This window comes from Macrobrachium nipponense, chromosome 25, assembly GCF_015104395.2.
Source record: "Macrobrachium nipponense isolate FS-2020 chromosome 25, ASM1510439v2, whole genome shotgun sequence".
NCBI classification, from domain to species: domain Eukaryota; kingdom Metazoa; phylum Arthropoda; class Malacostraca; order Decapoda; family Palaemonidae; genus Macrobrachium; species Macrobrachium nipponense.
Window position 1 is genome coordinate 35853453 of NC_087214.1, and position 17260 is coordinate 35870712.

A 17260-nucleotide genomic window follows, 5' to 3' on the forward strand; every position below is an offset into this window, starting at 1 on the left:
GCCTTCCCATAGACGTCTATATCTGCTTCTGGTGACCTGTTTATCTAATTATCTATTTATTCGTTCATTTATTCATTTGTTTGTTTGCTTAATCATCTACGTAAATATCTTTACTATGTGCTTTTGTTTAATTTAAGAAGGTTGTTCGCCATACGGTTCATTGAGAAGCCTTTTGGTATATATGCCATTGCTAGACCTATATACGTATATCTCATACACAATTACTCGATTTCTCATTACACAAAGACACAACCACTCAAGAGTAACACCTTAACACAAGTGTAGTAGGTATTACACCCTTTGCAAATGCATAATATGATGGCAACCAACTTCTATATGCGCTAAGCAATGCCTCTAGTTCTTGCAATGTTTATATACACAATTCCAGAAGGTTTCTACTTTACAGTTTACTAAACTCTCTCTCTCTCTCTCTCTCTCCTCTCTCTCTTCTCTCTCTCTCTCTCTCTCTCTCTCTCTCTCTCTCTCTCTCTCAGACACTGTTTTCACATCACAAGAAACTTTCGATATATAGTTGTTTACAAATTATTTGGGGTTGGGCACAATTTTCAGTGTCGAAAATGATAACAATGAATTTGCAGGTCCACAATAATATCGCATGTGGAAGTATATAAAGTGTTTAATGATAATAGCTTTCGAACCCTGCACCAGGTCTTTCCATCCTCAGCAAAGTGAACATTATGAATTTAAAAATCTTTCGAAGTAAACTTCTGAATAGGACAATTATTTGTTGGACCTCAATCAATTATTTATTTTATGATGTATGTAAATTTACAAAACTGCAAATGATAAATATCATTTTGTTAAATATATATATATATATATATATATATATATAATATATATATATATATATAATATATATATATAGAGAGAGAGAGAGAGAGAGAGAGAGAGAGAGAGAGAGAGAGAGAGAGAGAGAGAGAGAGAGAGGATGGACCTTTGTAGACCAACCCGACTTTATTTTATTCCTGAAACTGAAACTGGTATTCTAAGAGAGGCTCGGGATTTGGTATCATGATTTCTGATCAAATCAGTGTTTGGTAATCAATTTTCTGACGAAAACAACATTTCTGTTTAAGTAAATATTTCTAAAAAAAAATTTTCTGATTAAATAAATTATCTATGAATAGATAAATATTTGGAATAAATATATATTATTATTAAAAATATTTTTATGATAAATAAATATTTTTTATTAAATAAATATTCTTGATTAAATAAATATCTAGGAATAAATAAATATGCAAAATTAAATAAATAATTAGGATTAACTAAATATTTAGGAATAAATAAGTATTTAGGATTAAGTAAATATTTAAATTAAATAAATATATGATTAAATAAATATTTCTAACTAAAATATTTAGGAATAAATATGTATAATTGAATAAATATATGGGAATGAATAAATATATTGCAATAAACAAATATTTATGAATAAATAAATATTTATATATAAAGAAATATTTAGGAGTAAATAAATATTTAAGATTAAATAAACATTTGAAATTAAATAAATACTCAGCAACAAACAAATATTAAAAATTAAATAAATATTTAGAATTAGATGAATATTTAGGAGTAAATAAATATTTCGGAATGAATGGATATTTAAAATTAAATAAATATTTATAGGTAAATAAATATTTATGAATAAATACATATTTATAAATAACTAATATTTAGGATTAAATAAATATTTATGAATAACTCAATATTTATAATTAAACAATTATTTATGAATAAAAAATATTTAGGATTAGATAAATATTATGAGTATAATAATTTATTTATGAATAAGTAAATATTTATGATAAATAAATATTTCAAGAAAATAAATAAATATTTAGAATAAATAAATATTTATGAAAAAAAACAAATATTTATGAATAAGTAAATATTATGAATAAATAAATATTCAAGAATAAATAAATATTTATGAATAAAAAAATAAATATTTGAAAAAATGAAATAAATATTTATGAAAAAATCAATAATTTTGAAAAAATATTGATAAATAAATAATTATGAATAAATAAACATTTATGAATAAATAAACATTTATGAATAAATAAATATTTAGGAATAAATAAAATATTTAAAAATAAATATTTAAAATTAGATATTTAGGAAAACTAAATAACTAAAAATGAATAAATATTTAGATATTAATAAATAATTTAAAAATCTAATAAATATTTAGGAATAATTAAATATTTAGGAATATATAAATATTTAGAATTAAGTAAATATTTATGAATAAATGAATAATTAGGAATAAAGAAATATTTAAGAATAAATAAATATTTATGAATAAATGAATAATTAGGAATAAATAAATATTTACGATTAAACCAACATCTCAGATTTAAAAAAGCAGACGACGAAGCTGTTAGAGGAGTAGGACAGTCAAGAATCCCTCCTCCATTTGCAGAACCCAGCAATAAATATCGTCAGCAACCAATTACCCAAACGAATCGAGATTCAAAAGCTAAAAAAACGAAAAAAATAAAAAAAGGTAATAATTTAATTGTCTGATGATAATTCCCCCAGAAAACTGACCCATAATAAAAGTGATTTAGAAGTTCGGAGCCTCGACCCAAAAGGAAGTAATAACAGTCGAGGCTTCTAATGTTTACGTCAACAAAAAATAAATAAGTAAATAAATTAAAACATGTATTGCAAACGGATGTGATTGTCATGACGTCTCGTTCTTTTTACGTCAGTTTTGGTTAACTTATTTCTTTGTAATAAAAGGTTTCCTATGCATATATATATATTGCGAGAGAGAGTTTCAAAATGACCTATTAGTCCCAGCAACACGTCTATATATCTACACATTCAAATCGTTCGTGAATGCTTAGAAAAATATGTATGACGTATAGAGTAATACATCCTTCAGTGTGTTTACGTATTGTATGTATCTTGGCCTGAGAGAGAAAAGTTGTACCCGTACACCTGCGTCTTCCTCACAGCAGCAGCAGCATCGGACGTCATTCCACCTCGCCGTCCGGATGTGCACTGATTCACTTCCTTTGTTGACATTTGAAACCTGAATCTTCTTCTTCTTCTTCTTCTTCTTCTGTTCCTCTTTCAGAAGACGGCAGGACTCCCTCTCGCTGTCCCCAACCCCCGAAAAAAAAAAGGAACTCTTCCTGCGTGGGGTGTCACAGGACCTCTTCCCGTTTCCTAAATCGTGACACGAAGGACCCAAGGACTCGCTCGCCTTTCCTTAGAAAGGACTCGTGTGTGAGTGAGTGAGTTTCCCGAACTTTCGCGGGAGATGGACGAATGTTCCTACTCGCTTCCTTTGGGCTCCATTGCGCTCGTCTGGCTTCGACGATTTCAGAGGTTTAGAGGGGAAAGCTTAATTATTATAATGTCCACGTTGAGTTGCTTTGTAAAATAAGGACTTCGAGCGCCATAGATTCTTCGATAAACGATAGAACCCATGATGAGGGAGTGAGAGGTCCCCACTTAGTCTAGTGTACCACCTATGTCAAAGGACTTACTATATTTGTTTATATACTTTTGATATTTGTGGGTGGTCCATACCAGCCCGTCCCCTCCCCCCCTCCTTCTCCCCGCCCAAACAAAAACACACACACACATACAAAGTTAATCTAAACATAGGAATGATTTCTCTATTAGTAAACAACAGAAAAAAAGGAAGAAAAACTGTAGGGGAAAAAAACTAGAATTATTTTTATATATAAAATTTGTATTTCAATAAAGATTTACATAACAATAATTATTATTGTCACCTTAATATATCATATCACAACCTCAGGATTTTGTCTTCTTAATACATATAATAATAATAATTATAATGATGATAATAATAATAATAATAATAATTATTATTATATTATCATAATAGTAGTAGTAGTAGCGGTGGCTTGAGTCTTGGACTTGAGAAAAAAATATATTTGTACCCATACATAATTGTGGATTTTTCTCTTCTTCAACAACAACAACAACAACAATAATAACAACATCAAAACTGTCACATTCAACAAACATTCCCTTCAAAGCATCACAGATTCAGCTTGTGTTTTTGAGTAGTTTTGTCGTAAAATATATAATTTTCTTTTTCTCCACATCCGACAGACATTCACATAAGAACATACACCACTAAGCCACAAATGACCAACTGCTTCCAAAATGGCATTTGATAAACTCACCTACTCAGTCGAAGTTTCGAACTTGCGTCTCTCCGAGAGAGAAATAGGGTGACAGGGAACTTATATCCACTCACCCATCGAGCTAGTAAATGCACTACCACTCTGTGAAAAGTTGTGTAGGTTCGAAACATTTTACTCATTAATTGGGATTGTTATCTATTAATCTAATAATAGATAGATCGTTTATCATTCATTTTGTTCTCCGGCAATAAATGATCTCTTCTATCTGTGTTTCCCCTCATGCTTTCTGTCACTTATTCAAATTGAGCACCTTGTTCTTTGGAAACTTGTGTGATGAGCCTGTTCCATATGAGTAAGGTTCATCTTCTACATAATAATAATAATAATAATAATAATAATAATAATAATAATAATAATAATAATAATAATAACAATATCTCAATCCCATTGGTTTTGTATTATTCCAAATGTACACTGAATTTTACACTAATGGGTCATCTGTGACTTAATCAAGATGTGCTCACATACAGGTATCCATGGAGCGCGCTAACTTCCACATGGCACTTTCATCCAAGCACATGAGCACAGCTGCTTGGCTGCTTGAAAGCAAAAGTTAGTGGCAAAAATCATTGCCAGATCAACGCTGGTCCCTTCCCCCCACCTTCCACCCCAGTTGAGTCTTTTGTTCAATGCTGCACGCGAGCTTGCGAATGGCATCCTTCGTTGATCATCTTTGGTAATGCTTCTCTTTCCTAGTTACTTAAAGGCTCCCATCGCTTCTCCCTATCTCTCATCATCATTATCATCATCTTTCACTCTGCTTCTTTAGCCTGAGTGAGTGGGCGCTCAGTTGATGAGATCCATGGGAAGAGGAATGGTGGCAACACTGACACGCCGGCTAGTGGATTAACCTGAGGCCAACCAGCTGTTCAGCCGGGAAGCTACCCTGAGGATTCTCAGACGACATGATTCAACACTTCCTGAAGGTACTTCACAGCTTTGGGCCCACATTTGTACACCAGCTGCCTCTCAGAGACGGCCTTCAGCGCCCCGGTCTTGTAGTGGTACCTGCGGAAGGAGGAGGAGGAGAAGAAGATATAGTCGATATAGAAGATGAAGTCTTGAATGGTGATATGTCTCTCTCCTATACACCTCCCAAAACAGGACACTGGTCGAGGCATCATCAGTTAAACATGTTTATACATGTCTCATAATCAACATTCTGAAGAAAATGGCTGGGTTGGTCAGTGATATAACCTCACTAGAAGTATGAAAAGCAACTTAGAGATATATTCATTGTCGAAGGAGAGAGAGAGAGAGAGAGAGAGAGAGAGAGAGAGAGAGAGAGAGAGAGAGAGAGAGAGAGAGAGAGAGAGAGAATCCTTTCTTCAGACATAACCAAAGAAAACTGCTGACTCACTCCCCAGAGGGACCTACCTGAGGCCGCGGGCGAAGTTGTCGTAGGTCAGGTGGGCCTTGTTTGACCTATCACCCCAGATCTTGGCCACCATGCTGGGCTTAACGATCCTGAAGGTCATTGCTTCCTCGTCCTCCCACCTGATGACTTTCGGGTTGTAGGATCTGTCAGCAAGGAGCCGCATCAAGTATTCCCAGTTCTTGGGGCCGCGCTCTGTTTGGAGAAATTGAAGACGTTTGAGGTGGTTAGAGAGAGAGAGAGAGAGAGGAGAGACTTAAAGCCACGTGAAAGATTTCTCAATGAACCAAAAAATCGATCACTATTTCCAATTTTACGCAGAAACACCCCCCCCCCCACCCCCACACCCCCTCAAAAAAAAAAGGTTGATATATGAACCTAGCCTGACCTCGCTTCCGGGAATTCGTCTTGATCTTGCTGAGGACATCGGTGCCCGAAGCATGTGGCTGGGTCAGTGGGGACAGAATTGGGTAACTGGGTATGGTCGGGGTCTTCGGCAGGGGGCGGGGTGACCCCGGGACCTCGTGTAGGCCGTGGTTAGTGGCCCCTAGGTCGATGAGTTCCTGATTTAGTTTATATGAATCTTCTTCTTCTTCTTCTTCTTGTGCTGCTTCTGCTGTTGTTGTTGTTGTTGGGGAGAGAAGGAAGTGAGCTTGTTAGGCACGCAAGCGATGTACCCGGTGATGGAGACAGTTAGTCCCTGAAAGCTCATAACTTTTTCCAAATAGATATCTCCACTACATACTACTAAGTTTAAATGAGGCCCTATTATTAAATATGTGTATATTATACGATATATATATATATTATAATATATATATAATATATATATATATATGTATATGTTTACTATATATATTATAATATATATATACATATTCTATCTAATAACGTATATGTTCAGTCATCCCCCTTTCTTCAGCCACAACACCAGGGGAAACAATTCCTTTTCCCCATTATTCCCACATCCATCCTCAGGGCAGCAGACTACCCCGTATCTTCACCTACAAGCGCCTTCAACATCAACAGACAGGCATCCGATTCACTCACCTACGAACGAAGAGCTCGTCGAGCCGTCGAAGAAACTGTCGACATCCGACCCTCTGCTGAACAAGTCGTCGAAGGCTTCGAAGAAGTCATCAGGAGCGGGAGGCATGACATTGGATATGTCCATTATGTGGTAGTCTTCTTCGTCCTGTTTGGGGAACGAGTCGCAGTGGGGGTAGTATTCCATTTTGGTTTCTGTCCCGAACATAGCAGGGTGGGCGTTGGGATCTGTGGGAGGGGGAGACAAAAAAAAACCAGCTTTTCTTTATTGAACCATCTACTACCTCAGTTTGCCTTTGGACAATAAAGTCATATTCACAGGAGTTGAAACTTAATCTGAACTTTTAATTGTTTGTCTTACTCTCACTCAAGTCTGTGTCAAAGGGTGTGAAACCTAGGCTGTGAGACTACCTGTCCCTCTGAAGGCAGTTCTGAACTCAGCGAGCCAGTTGCTATGAACTCAGCCAGTCAGTATGAACTCAGCTACTCGCTATGAACTCAGCCAGTCAGTATGAACTCAGCTACTCGCTATGAACTCAGTGAGTTGCTATGAAGTCAGCCAGTCGCTGTGAACTCAGCCAGTCGCTATAAACTCAGCAAGTCGCTATGAAGTCAGCCAGTCGCTGTGAACTCAGCTACTGGCTATGAACTCAGCGAGTCAGTATGAACTCAGCTACTCGCTATGAACTCAGCAAGTCGCTATGAAGTCAGCCAGTCGCTATAAACTCAGCGAGTCGCTATGAACTCAGCTACTGGCTATGAACTCAGCCAGTCAGTATGAACTCAGCTATTCGCTATGAACTCAGCGAGTCAGTATGAACTCAGCTACTCGCTATGAACTCAGCAAGTCGCTATGAAGTCAGCCAGTCGCTATAAACTCAGCCAGTCGCTATAAACTCAGCGAGTCGCTATGAAGTCAGCCAGTCGCTGTGAACTCAGCGAGTCGCTATGAAGTCAGCCAGTCGCTGTGAACTCAGCTAGTCGCTATGAAGTCAGCCAGTCGCTATGAACTCAGCCAGTCGCTATAAACTCAGCGAGTCGCTATGAAGTCAGCCAGTCGCTATAAACTCAGTGAGTCGCTATGAAGTCAGCCAGTCGCTGTGAACTCAGCCAGTCGCTATAAACTCAGTGAGTCGCTATGAATCAAGCCAGTCGCATAAACTCAGTGGGATTCCAGTCGCTATAAACTCAGTGAGCGGTATGAAGTCAGCCAGTCGCTATAAACGTCGTGAGTCACTATGAAGTCAGCCAGTCGCTATAAACTCAGTGAGTCGCTATGAAGTCAGCCAGTCGCTATAAACTCAGTGAGTCGCTATGAAGTCAGCCAGTCGCTATAAACTCAGTGAGTCGCTATGAAGTCAGCCAGTCGCTATAAACTCAGTGAGTCGCTATGAAGTCAGCCAGTCGCTGTGAACTCAGCCAGTCGCTATAAACTCAGCGAGTCGCTATGAACTCAGCGAGCCATTCGCATACGCATAAGGCCAGCAGCTTTTTACGTAGACTCTTATTAGACCGCAGCCAACCTTCACTTACCTGTGACATTCGTAGCAGCGGAGAGGAGGCTCCTGAACTCCTCGTGGAAGAAGTCGCCGTAACTGGAGTCTATCCAATCCCGGAAGTCATCGGGCGAGAAGCCCATCAACATTTCGCCCGTGAAGTTGAAGAAGCCGCCCACGTTGACCCCCGTCGGGTCGATGCCCCTGGAATGGCACAGGTCCTCGGCCCATGCAACGCAGTCCTGGGGAGAATTAAGATTTTTGTACTTTTTTTATTTTTATTCTTTTCATTTTTACTTTCTTTAATGAATGGAACTGTGAAGTTCTATGTCACGTGTTCACCATATTTATGGTGCAAGACTTCGAAGGCGTAGAGAGAGAGAGAGAGAGACCGAGAGAGAGAGAGAGCGAGAGAGATAGAGAGAGAATGTTAGCATTCAACTATATTTATATATATTATATCTATATATTATAATAATATTATATATATATATATATATAGCGTTTGAGAGAAAGAAAGGAGAGGAGAGATTAACATTTGTAACAGAGAGAGAGGAGGAGGGAGGGAGCGAGAGAGAGAGAGGAGAGAGTAGAAGAAGGACGGAGGGGAACAGGAGGAGAGATGAGAGAGAAACAATAACATCATAACAGAGTAGAAGAGAGAGAGAGGAGAGGAGAACAAATAACATTTATAACAGAGAGAGAGAAGGGAAAGAGAAGAAAAAGAACCAATAACATTTATAACAGAGAGGAGAGAGAGATGAGAGAGAGGAGAACAATAACATTTAGACAGAGGAGAGAGAGAGAGAGAACAATAAATTTATAACAGAGAGAGAGAGAGAGAGAGAGAAACAATAACATTTATAACAGAGAGGAGAGAGAGAAGAGAGAGAGAACAATAACATTTATGACAGAGAGAGAGAGAGAGAGCGAGAGAGAGAGAGAGAGAGAGAACAATAACATTTATAACAGAGAGAGAGAGAGAGAGAGGAGAAGAAAAAACAATAACATTTATAACAGAGAGAGAGAGAGAGAGAGAGAGAGAGAGAGAGAGAGAGAACAATAACATTTTAGCAGAGAGAGGATAACAATTTAATTTACCAGAGAGAGGATGACGAGAGAGAGAGGAGAGGAAGAGAGAGAGAGAACAATAACATTCATAACAGAGAGCAGAGAGATGAGAGAGACCGAGAGAGAGAGAGAGATGGACAACATTTATAACAGAGATGAGAGAGACAGAGATAGGGAGAGGGAAGAAGAGGAACAATAACATTTGTATTAACAGAAGAGAAGAGCGAGAGAGAGAGGAGAAAAGATGAGAGGAGAGAGAGAACTAATTAACATTTATAACAGGAGAGAGAGAAGAGAGAGAGAGAGAGAGGAGAGAGGAGAGAGAGAAGGAGAAGCAAATGAACATTTATAACCAGAGAGAGGAAAGAACCAATAACCATTTTATAAAGAGAGAGAGAGAAGAGAGAGAGGACGGAGAGAGGGAAGAGAGAGGAGAGGAGAGAGGGGGAGAAAGAGAACAATTAACCATTGTAAACAGTTTGAGAGAGAGAGAGAGATGAAGAGAGAGAGAGAGGACGAGAACAAATTAACATTTAACAGAGAGAGGAGAGAGAAGAGAGAACAATAACATTTATAACAACAGAGAGAGAGAGAGAGAGAGAGAGAGAGAAACAAAATACAATAACAGAGAGAGAGAGAGATGAGAGAGAGATAGGTAGAGGAACAATAACATTTTGAATAGTAGAGAGAGAGAAGAGAGAGACAATGAAGAGAGAGAGAGAGAGAGAACCAATTTAAATTTTAATAACAGAGGAGAGGAGAGAGAGAGAGAGAGAGACGAGACCCGAGAGAGAGAGAGAGAACAATAACATTTTATAACCGAGAGAGAGAGAGAGAGAGTAGAGAGAGAGGAGAGAACAATAACATGTTACAGGAGAGAGAGAGATGAGCGAGAGGAGAATGAGAGAGAGAGAGAACAATAACATTATAATCGAGAGAGGAGAGAGAGAGAGAGGAGACGGAGAAAGAGAGAGGAGAGAAACAATAACATTTATAACAGAGAGAGAGAGAGAGAGGAGAGAGAGAGAGAACAATAACATTTATAGAGAGAGAGAGAGAGAGAGAGAGAGAGAGAGAGAGAGAGAGAGAACAATAACATTTTATAAAGGGAGAGAGAGATAGAGAGAGAGAGAAGCAAACAATAACATTTATAACATAGAGAGAGAGGAGAGAGAGCAGAGGAACAATAACATTATAACAGAGAGAGAGAGAGAAGAAAGAAAGAGAGAGAGAGAGAGAAGGAATAATAAAATTTATAACAGATAGAGAAGAGAGAACAATAACATTTATAACGAGAGAGAGAGAGAGAGAGAGAGAGAACAATAACATTTATAACAGAGAGAGAGAGAGAGAGTTTCCTATCCTCTTACCTGGGGTCCCCAATCCGCGACGTCCTTGTTGCTACATCCGCCGCCCTTGATGAGCCCCATCTCCAGCCCACCCCCGCCGCCGCCGCTGAGGAGGGCGGCCTCTTGCCCCGCTGCGAAGCCTTCGCCTCCGTAGGGGAGCCAGGGTTCCTTCTCCTCCTCGAGGTTCTTCATCGAGGGCACGTTGAACAGACTCGAGTCGTCTTCGACAGACGTCAACATCCCGGCTATGAAGTCTTCCATTGGCTGAGTAGTAGTAGTAGAAGTTATAGGTCGAGGCAATGCCTCCGCAACGGCGCCTCTTAATCTTGAGTTTTTTGTTTATTTGTTGAGACCTTTCTCTCTCTTTTTGATGGTTATAGTGTAGTAGTAGTAGTAGTAGTGGCACTGAGGGATATAGTAGTAGTAGTAGTAGTAGTACTAGTGGTGGTGGCTCTCGTCTCCTCTCCTCCCTTCGGATAAGAGGGATATAGTTGTGGCACTTAGTCCTATCCTCACTCCGGATAAAAAGGCTCACTTACGATAAAAAGGGTTATGGTAGTGACACTCTGCCTTTCCTCACTCCGGATAAAAACAGTCCTTCATTAAAGGATCCTGGCACTGGTTTTTTTTTCGTTAGGGACACTTGCAGTAGGAGCACGTCGCGGGACACTACTCGTCCGTCCGTCAGAGAGATGCACTACTCGTCCGTCTATCAGAGAGATGGAGAAAGAAGGAGAATTACGGCCTATCTCCGCGACTGCTCGATCTCAACTGGCGTCTAGTTCTGGGTAGTTGCGCTCACAGCCGTGCGTATTTATATGAGAGAGAGAGAGAGAGATGAGATGCTACATGCTACACGCCCTCTCTCTCTCTCTCTCTCTCTCTCTCTCTCTCTCTCTCTCTCTCTCTCTCTCTGGTCCGGTCTTGGTACTTCCCCACGTTAAGGCGACGAAAACGATTTCGGCTATACGGGTAAGTTCCCGAGACCTGTCTCTCTCTCTCTCTCTCTCTCTCTCTCTCTCTCTCTCTCTCTCTCTCTCACAGTTTTGGTCACCAACACTAAGAAATCTACAAAACTGTGCATAATAGCAGAAAAAGAAGGCACAGAAACTAGTGGGATACATAAAGAGGCAGTTCAAATACAGAAACAAAGAAACTGTGCTGCAGCTCTACACATCAATAGTTAGAGCCCCTCTTGGATATGCAGTACAGTTTTGGTCACCAACACTAAGAAAAGACATAAATAGCTTATAATGGGTACAAGCAAAGAGCCACAAAGTTAATTCCATCAATAGGGCAAATAGGTTACCGAAGACGACCAGAGAGCTGACATGTATGGTTAAGAAACGCTACGATTGCGAGGACAACTAATAGAAACATTCAAAATACTGAAAGGCATAACAAAAGTAGACAGTAACCTATTGACGTTGAACGAAAACCAGACAAGAAATCATGGATAGAAACTAGAACTGGAGAGATCCAACACATCCCATTATGGAAACTTCTTTACATACGAAATACGTTACACACAGAATAAACTGCCACCAGAAAGAAGTTGTCAACAGCAACAGCGCGGAGGAGTCTAAAAGAAAGCTAGACATGATCATTAGGAAGACAATGAATGAACAGTAAAACCTGCTCCTACAAATAAGCGAGCACACGACGTCTCCTCTAAGGATGGTCTAACATGTCCTTGAGACATCGTAATCCACGTAACTCCCCGGATCTTGATTAGCCTTCACTAATTTCAAGTGTATTTTCATAATGAGACATGACAATATATATAGACCCCCTCAAGTCTAATACAGTCTCGAGCCAAAATATTATATTTATATATGTCTAAGTTATTATATTTATATAGAGTCGTGAGCGGACGGTGCTTTTAAATGCTACGTGTCAAAGCCGTAGAGTTTGAAGGCATTATTGTCATTACTACTTCTAAGTAATAATTTTGAGTATTGATTTCGAAGACCACGTCACGTCACGGTATAGGAACATATTGGTCTGGTTTTCAGGGAAAACCTGCGCGCGCCCTGGTCCCGAGTGGCTGCTGGAGGGGGGGGGGGTGGGTGTCGCCTCCCCCCCTTTGTTTTTTCCCCTGCCTGTCAGCGTCGTCGGCTGCTTTATCAGTGTCTTAGTTTGTGTCTCCATCCTCTGTGGAAGTGGCCTTCAGATGTTTATATAGTCTGCCGTGGTTTTATGCTTTGTACGTATTCAATCAAGTGTGCTCTAGCGCGTACTTTTTTTTTTAAACTGCATTTAGGGACGCGCGCGAGTGTGTGTGTATGATAAAATAATAATAATACTAAAACTAACCTTAACATAAGGCTGATTATCCTGATTATCTAGCATTTCTATTTAATCTCAATCTAGTTACAACCTTCTAGGCGCATTACGTCTGTGGGATGCATGTTGATTTGATTTTCCCAAAGTGTCGGTTCCATTTTTCGATGCGCATGGCAATTGTACCGAATTCCTCATCCCTGTTGCAACTCTTCACAAACAGTCAAACACCTTTCAAATGACTGCAACTTGATCGAAGAAGCATTGCACGTCATCAGCTTCTGTTTATTCCTTTGTCTGTCAAATATTTAACGGAAGGGTCTCCACAGTATATACCCAGTTGGGTCTATGTTGGGTAATGTCAATGAAACTCATCCACTAGAAAAAGAAAAACTCAGCCATTGGTTTCATCCAATTACCTTGATACACTCTGAACATCTGTTGTACAAATTATACTCTTTTTTTTTTTTCCATCTGTCCATCCGCCTGTGGTGTTTTTGTATGGTAACACTGCGTCCCGGGCTTTACATAGTTACGCTATGTGTAAGTTTTAGGTAAATAAAAGGATATCGGGGTGTACATTTGCAACTGAAAAGTGTTTTAATAATTTACTGTATGCGAATTACACCGCTAATATTCGAAATAGGATATTGTTATTATTGTTGAATGTAAGCTGAATGTAACTATCTAAAGCCCGGGACGCAGTGTTACCATACGCAAACACCACAGGCGGATGGACAGATGGAAAAAAACCGAGTATACTTACTTCTGCACACACACACACACACACACACACACACTGTCATTAATGAGTGCATGTACCAGTTATTTATATTTAACTCATTTCATCCTCAAACAATTTTCTATTTACTGCTGTTTGTTTGTTTGTATGGTGGTTTTACGTTGCATGGAACCAGTGGTTATTCAGCAACGGGACCAACGGTTTTACGTGACTTCCGAACCACGTCAAGAATATCCAGCTAGCACATATACTACGTGGTCACCACGTGAACACAACATCGCGAAATCGTTGTGGTCACGTTGCATTTCTATGTGAAATAAACGTAGATCTGTAGACTAGATATTACGTGGAGGCAACATAGAAATGTACGTGAAAAAGTCACCTCATAACCACTAACACAGCACTTTGGAATAATGTTCTTGTAATGATAATGAAAGGTCTAAATTAAAAACAGTACTCAATATTGACAAATTTATTCTATCAAAAATAGTATATGTCAATTAAGACATTTATAAACAAAAGGAAATGTTTTATAATCAGGTACAGTTCATAATTAGCTGATATTGACCAAAAAAAGAATAACATTCCAAGGTTGGGTATAAATATATACAAATATATATTAAAAGAAAAATAAGTACATTCCAAGGGTGGGTATAAATACATGGGAATTTATATCAAAAGATAAATATAGTAGATTCCATGGCTGGGTATGAATATTTACGAATAAATATTAAAATATGGTACATTCCCAAACTAGGTATAAATACATATGAATATATATTAACAGAAAATAGAGAGCAAAATACAGTAACAAGAATAGTATATTCCATGGAAACTAATATGTATCAAGAAAAATTTAAATTCGAGGGCATAAATAGTATACAGCCATAGATGAAAAAAAAAGGAAAGAATTCCATGAAGAGTACAAAATATACATTAAAAAATAGCAAATTCCAAGTAGGCTATATATTAGTAAATACAATATCCAAGTAGGCTATATATTAGTAAATACAATATAGTACATGACATAGTCAATATGTTTTAAAAAAAATAATAATTCAAGGCCACAAATAGTAAACAGCATATAAATATAGCTGAAAAAAAATTCCACAGAGTATAAAATATATATATTAACAAAAATAGCACATTCTAAGTAATAATTTTGAGTATTGATTTCGAAGACCACGTCACGTCACGTCAGGGTATGGGAACATATTGGTCTGGTGTCCAGGGAAAACCTGCACGCGCCCTGGTTCAGAGTGGTAGGTGGAGGTGGGGGGGGCGTCATCCCCCCACTTTGTTTTTTCCCCTGCCATAAATTGGTATAAAATACAATGAGGAAAATAGTACATTCCATTTTTAAAGATATTGGTTAAAAAATTTAAATTCAATGGCAGAAATAGTACAACATATGAACATAGATGAAAAAAAAAAATTCCATGAGAGCATAAAATATATATTAGCAAAAACAGCACTTTCCAAGTAGGCCATAAATTGGCATATAACAAAATATTTAGATTCCAGAGGCACTGATAAGTGTAAAGAAAAAATGTAAACTCAAGAAAGGGCACAGATAATATGCTTACAAAAATATTTGAACCAAAAGAATATTCCTGGAAGAGTATACAGCATATAAAAGCAAAAATAGGATGTTCCATGGGCAATAATATTTGAAAAAAAAAGAAAAAAAGTTAGGCATAAATATAGTATTGTAGAAAAAAAATCATATTTCATGGGCTATACATATACTCTACTTGATCTCTCCTGGTAGCAGTTAAGAAATAAAAACTTACATTATGAATTATAAGATCGTGAATTTTATCTTGCACAAGAAGGTTCTTAGGAGCGAGGTAGACTTGGTGCGGACTTGCTTGCACATCAACAATTACTACATTAAGTAGTAACAGGTGGTAAATGATGGTTATGTGGTATAGAGAGTGGGAAGTATGATGGCAGGAGTGTGTGTGTGTGTGTGTGTGTGTGTAGGACCTCATACTGTATGACCTTCCTGGGCCACTGAACCTTGCACTCTGTCTGAATCGGAGGACTCTTGTGCTATTAAATAATTGGGTCTTTTAGACTCAGGATCCTGTGGGAAGAGATAACATTACGATGCTAAAGTAGAGATTGTTGACTTGTATTAAAAGGAATCAAAATTTATTACAAAGCACATGAAAAAGAGGAGTTTTTATATGGGGGTTGTATGAGATGTTTAAAGAAATATGTTTACCCTGACAACGTTTCTAAAACAGGTACTGGGAATAGGGAAGAACAAGCAAGAATATGTGCAGTGGAAAGGATTTACCTGAGAGAAGCATGTGGAGTGATAAATAATGGTGCAAGATTGTTGGGAGTGTTTGTGCACAATACCAAAATGCATATTCTTTATTCCTTAATATTAAAAATGATCAAGTTAAGGGGATACCAGAACATTAAATCAAGCTCAATGCTCACCTTGTACTTTAGGCCACCTTGTCTTTTAGGGGCATGCTTCAGGGCTTCACTTATTTCGTCTTCCACTTCGGATAATTTTGCCTTTCTGTAGTTTCTTAAGCATGCTCCTTTGTGTAGAGAAACCAAAACATATGACGCAAGCAAGATTCAATTTACATTTTAGAGAAATCAAAACATATCAAAGGTAGCAAGACTTAATTGTTTTAATTTCATCAACCCCAGCAAACGACAAAATTGTAAAAGTAATTTGCATTTTTTATAACTATACAAACCTGAGTTCTTTACTAAGGTTTGTATTTGTGAAGAAGCAAATGTTATTTTACTAAAGATAATGCTGTAAGTTGGTGTTGTAACTAAGAAATTCTGTACACTTACTGATGACAACTTTGCAGATAGGAAGATCAGTAAATGGTAGCTTTCCTTTTCTTCCCTTTAGACTATATGAGGACCACTCACTATTGCTTCCAACCTTTTTAATCCTATGAACTGTCTCTCCAAGGCTATGCCCTCCTAATGATGACAAATACAGTGTCTGCAATATATAGAAAGAAAATAATAAAATTTACTTTTCTCATGCATAAAAAATTGCCTTACTTATATTCAAAGTATCCAGGATGGTCCACTATAAATAATGGAGGGCCCAAAACACTTGAAAAATCAGTTCCAAATCTCCAAGATAATACAACTTGTTCTTACCAATTTCTTTTTGAATGTTTCATCAGTTAACTTAGTACACGAGTCATCCAGCACCTCTAAACTGCGTACTGGGGCTGGCAAAACATCATCTACACCCTCCCCTCCTGAACCTACAGCAGAAGCTACAGATTGTAGTAGGTTTACCATCAGCCGCTGATTTTCCTCAATTGTTTTGAGGCGTGCCAAGTTCATTGTAGCTCTGTACTCTGTACTAGCAGAAAGATTACCAGTCTCAAATCAATTATTTTCAAAAGCAGAGGTGCTACAACATATTCAGATATTGAGCACAATTTTCTTTTTGAAAAACATTTAAAAAATACATGATGAAAAGTATACCATACCTGCAGCCTCTGCCTCTGACACAGCTACAAATCCTCTTAGATCTGAATCTGCAGATCTTGAAGATGTGGCTGTGAGAAAATTGATTATATATGAATATACTGTGTAACTTTAAGGTGACATATATTTCACCACACCCAAAATGAATGCCATCAACGTATTTAGTACCTACGGGGGGATCG

General features: G+C 37.8%; 1 protein-coding gene and 1 long non-coding RNA gene across 3 annotated transcripts; both read right to left on the reverse strand.

Moving 5' to 3' along the window:
• Positions 1-3721: 3721 nt before the first annotated feature.
• On the reverse strand, positions 3722-10927 carry LOC135199361 (transcription factor ETV6-like). 2 transcript variants are annotated; one of them, XM_064227331.1, is made up of 6 exons: positions 10586-10927; positions 8182-8386; positions 6652-6876; positions 5990-6214; positions 5604-5796; positions 3722-5234 (listed from the first exon to the last, which is right to left on the reverse strand). In XM_064227331.1, the coding sequence occupies exons 1-6, from the start codon at positions 10823-10825 to the stop codon at positions 5123-5125; spliced, it is 1200 nt and encodes a 399-aa protein (XP_064083401.1). In that variant the 5' UTR covers positions 10826-10927; the 3' UTR covers positions 3722-5122. The 2 variants fall into 2 exon arrangements, with proteins under 2 accessions (XP_064083401.1, XP_064083400.1); XM_064227330.1 differs by having other exon boundaries at positions 5990-6217.
• A 5116-nt stretch (positions 10928-16043) lies between these two features.
• On the reverse strand, positions 16044-16922 carry LOC135199188 (uncharacterized). Its single transcript, XR_010310963.1, has 3 exons — positions 16740-16922; positions 16419-16575; positions 16044-16150 (listed from the first exon to the last, which is right to left on the reverse strand). It is a non-coding gene; the product is annotated as an uncharacterized LOC135199188 (long non-coding RNA).
• Between the last annotated feature and the right edge of the window lie 338 nt (positions 16923-17260).

Bases quoted from the DNA above. Each gene is read 5' to 3' on its own strand.
- LOC135199361 (XM_064227330.1), bottom strand. From the start codon at position 10,825: ATGGAAGACTTCATAGCCGGGATGTTGACGTCTGTCGAAGACGACTCG. The intron at 8,387-10,585 runs GTAAGAGGATAG...AATTCTCCCCAG, and splicing joins TCGCGGATTGGGGACCCCAG to GACTGCGTTGCATGGGCCGA. The intron at 6,877-8,181 runs GTAAGTGAAGGT...CCCCTCCCACAG, and splicing joins CGCTGCTACGAATGTCACAG to ATCCCAACGCCCACCCTGCT.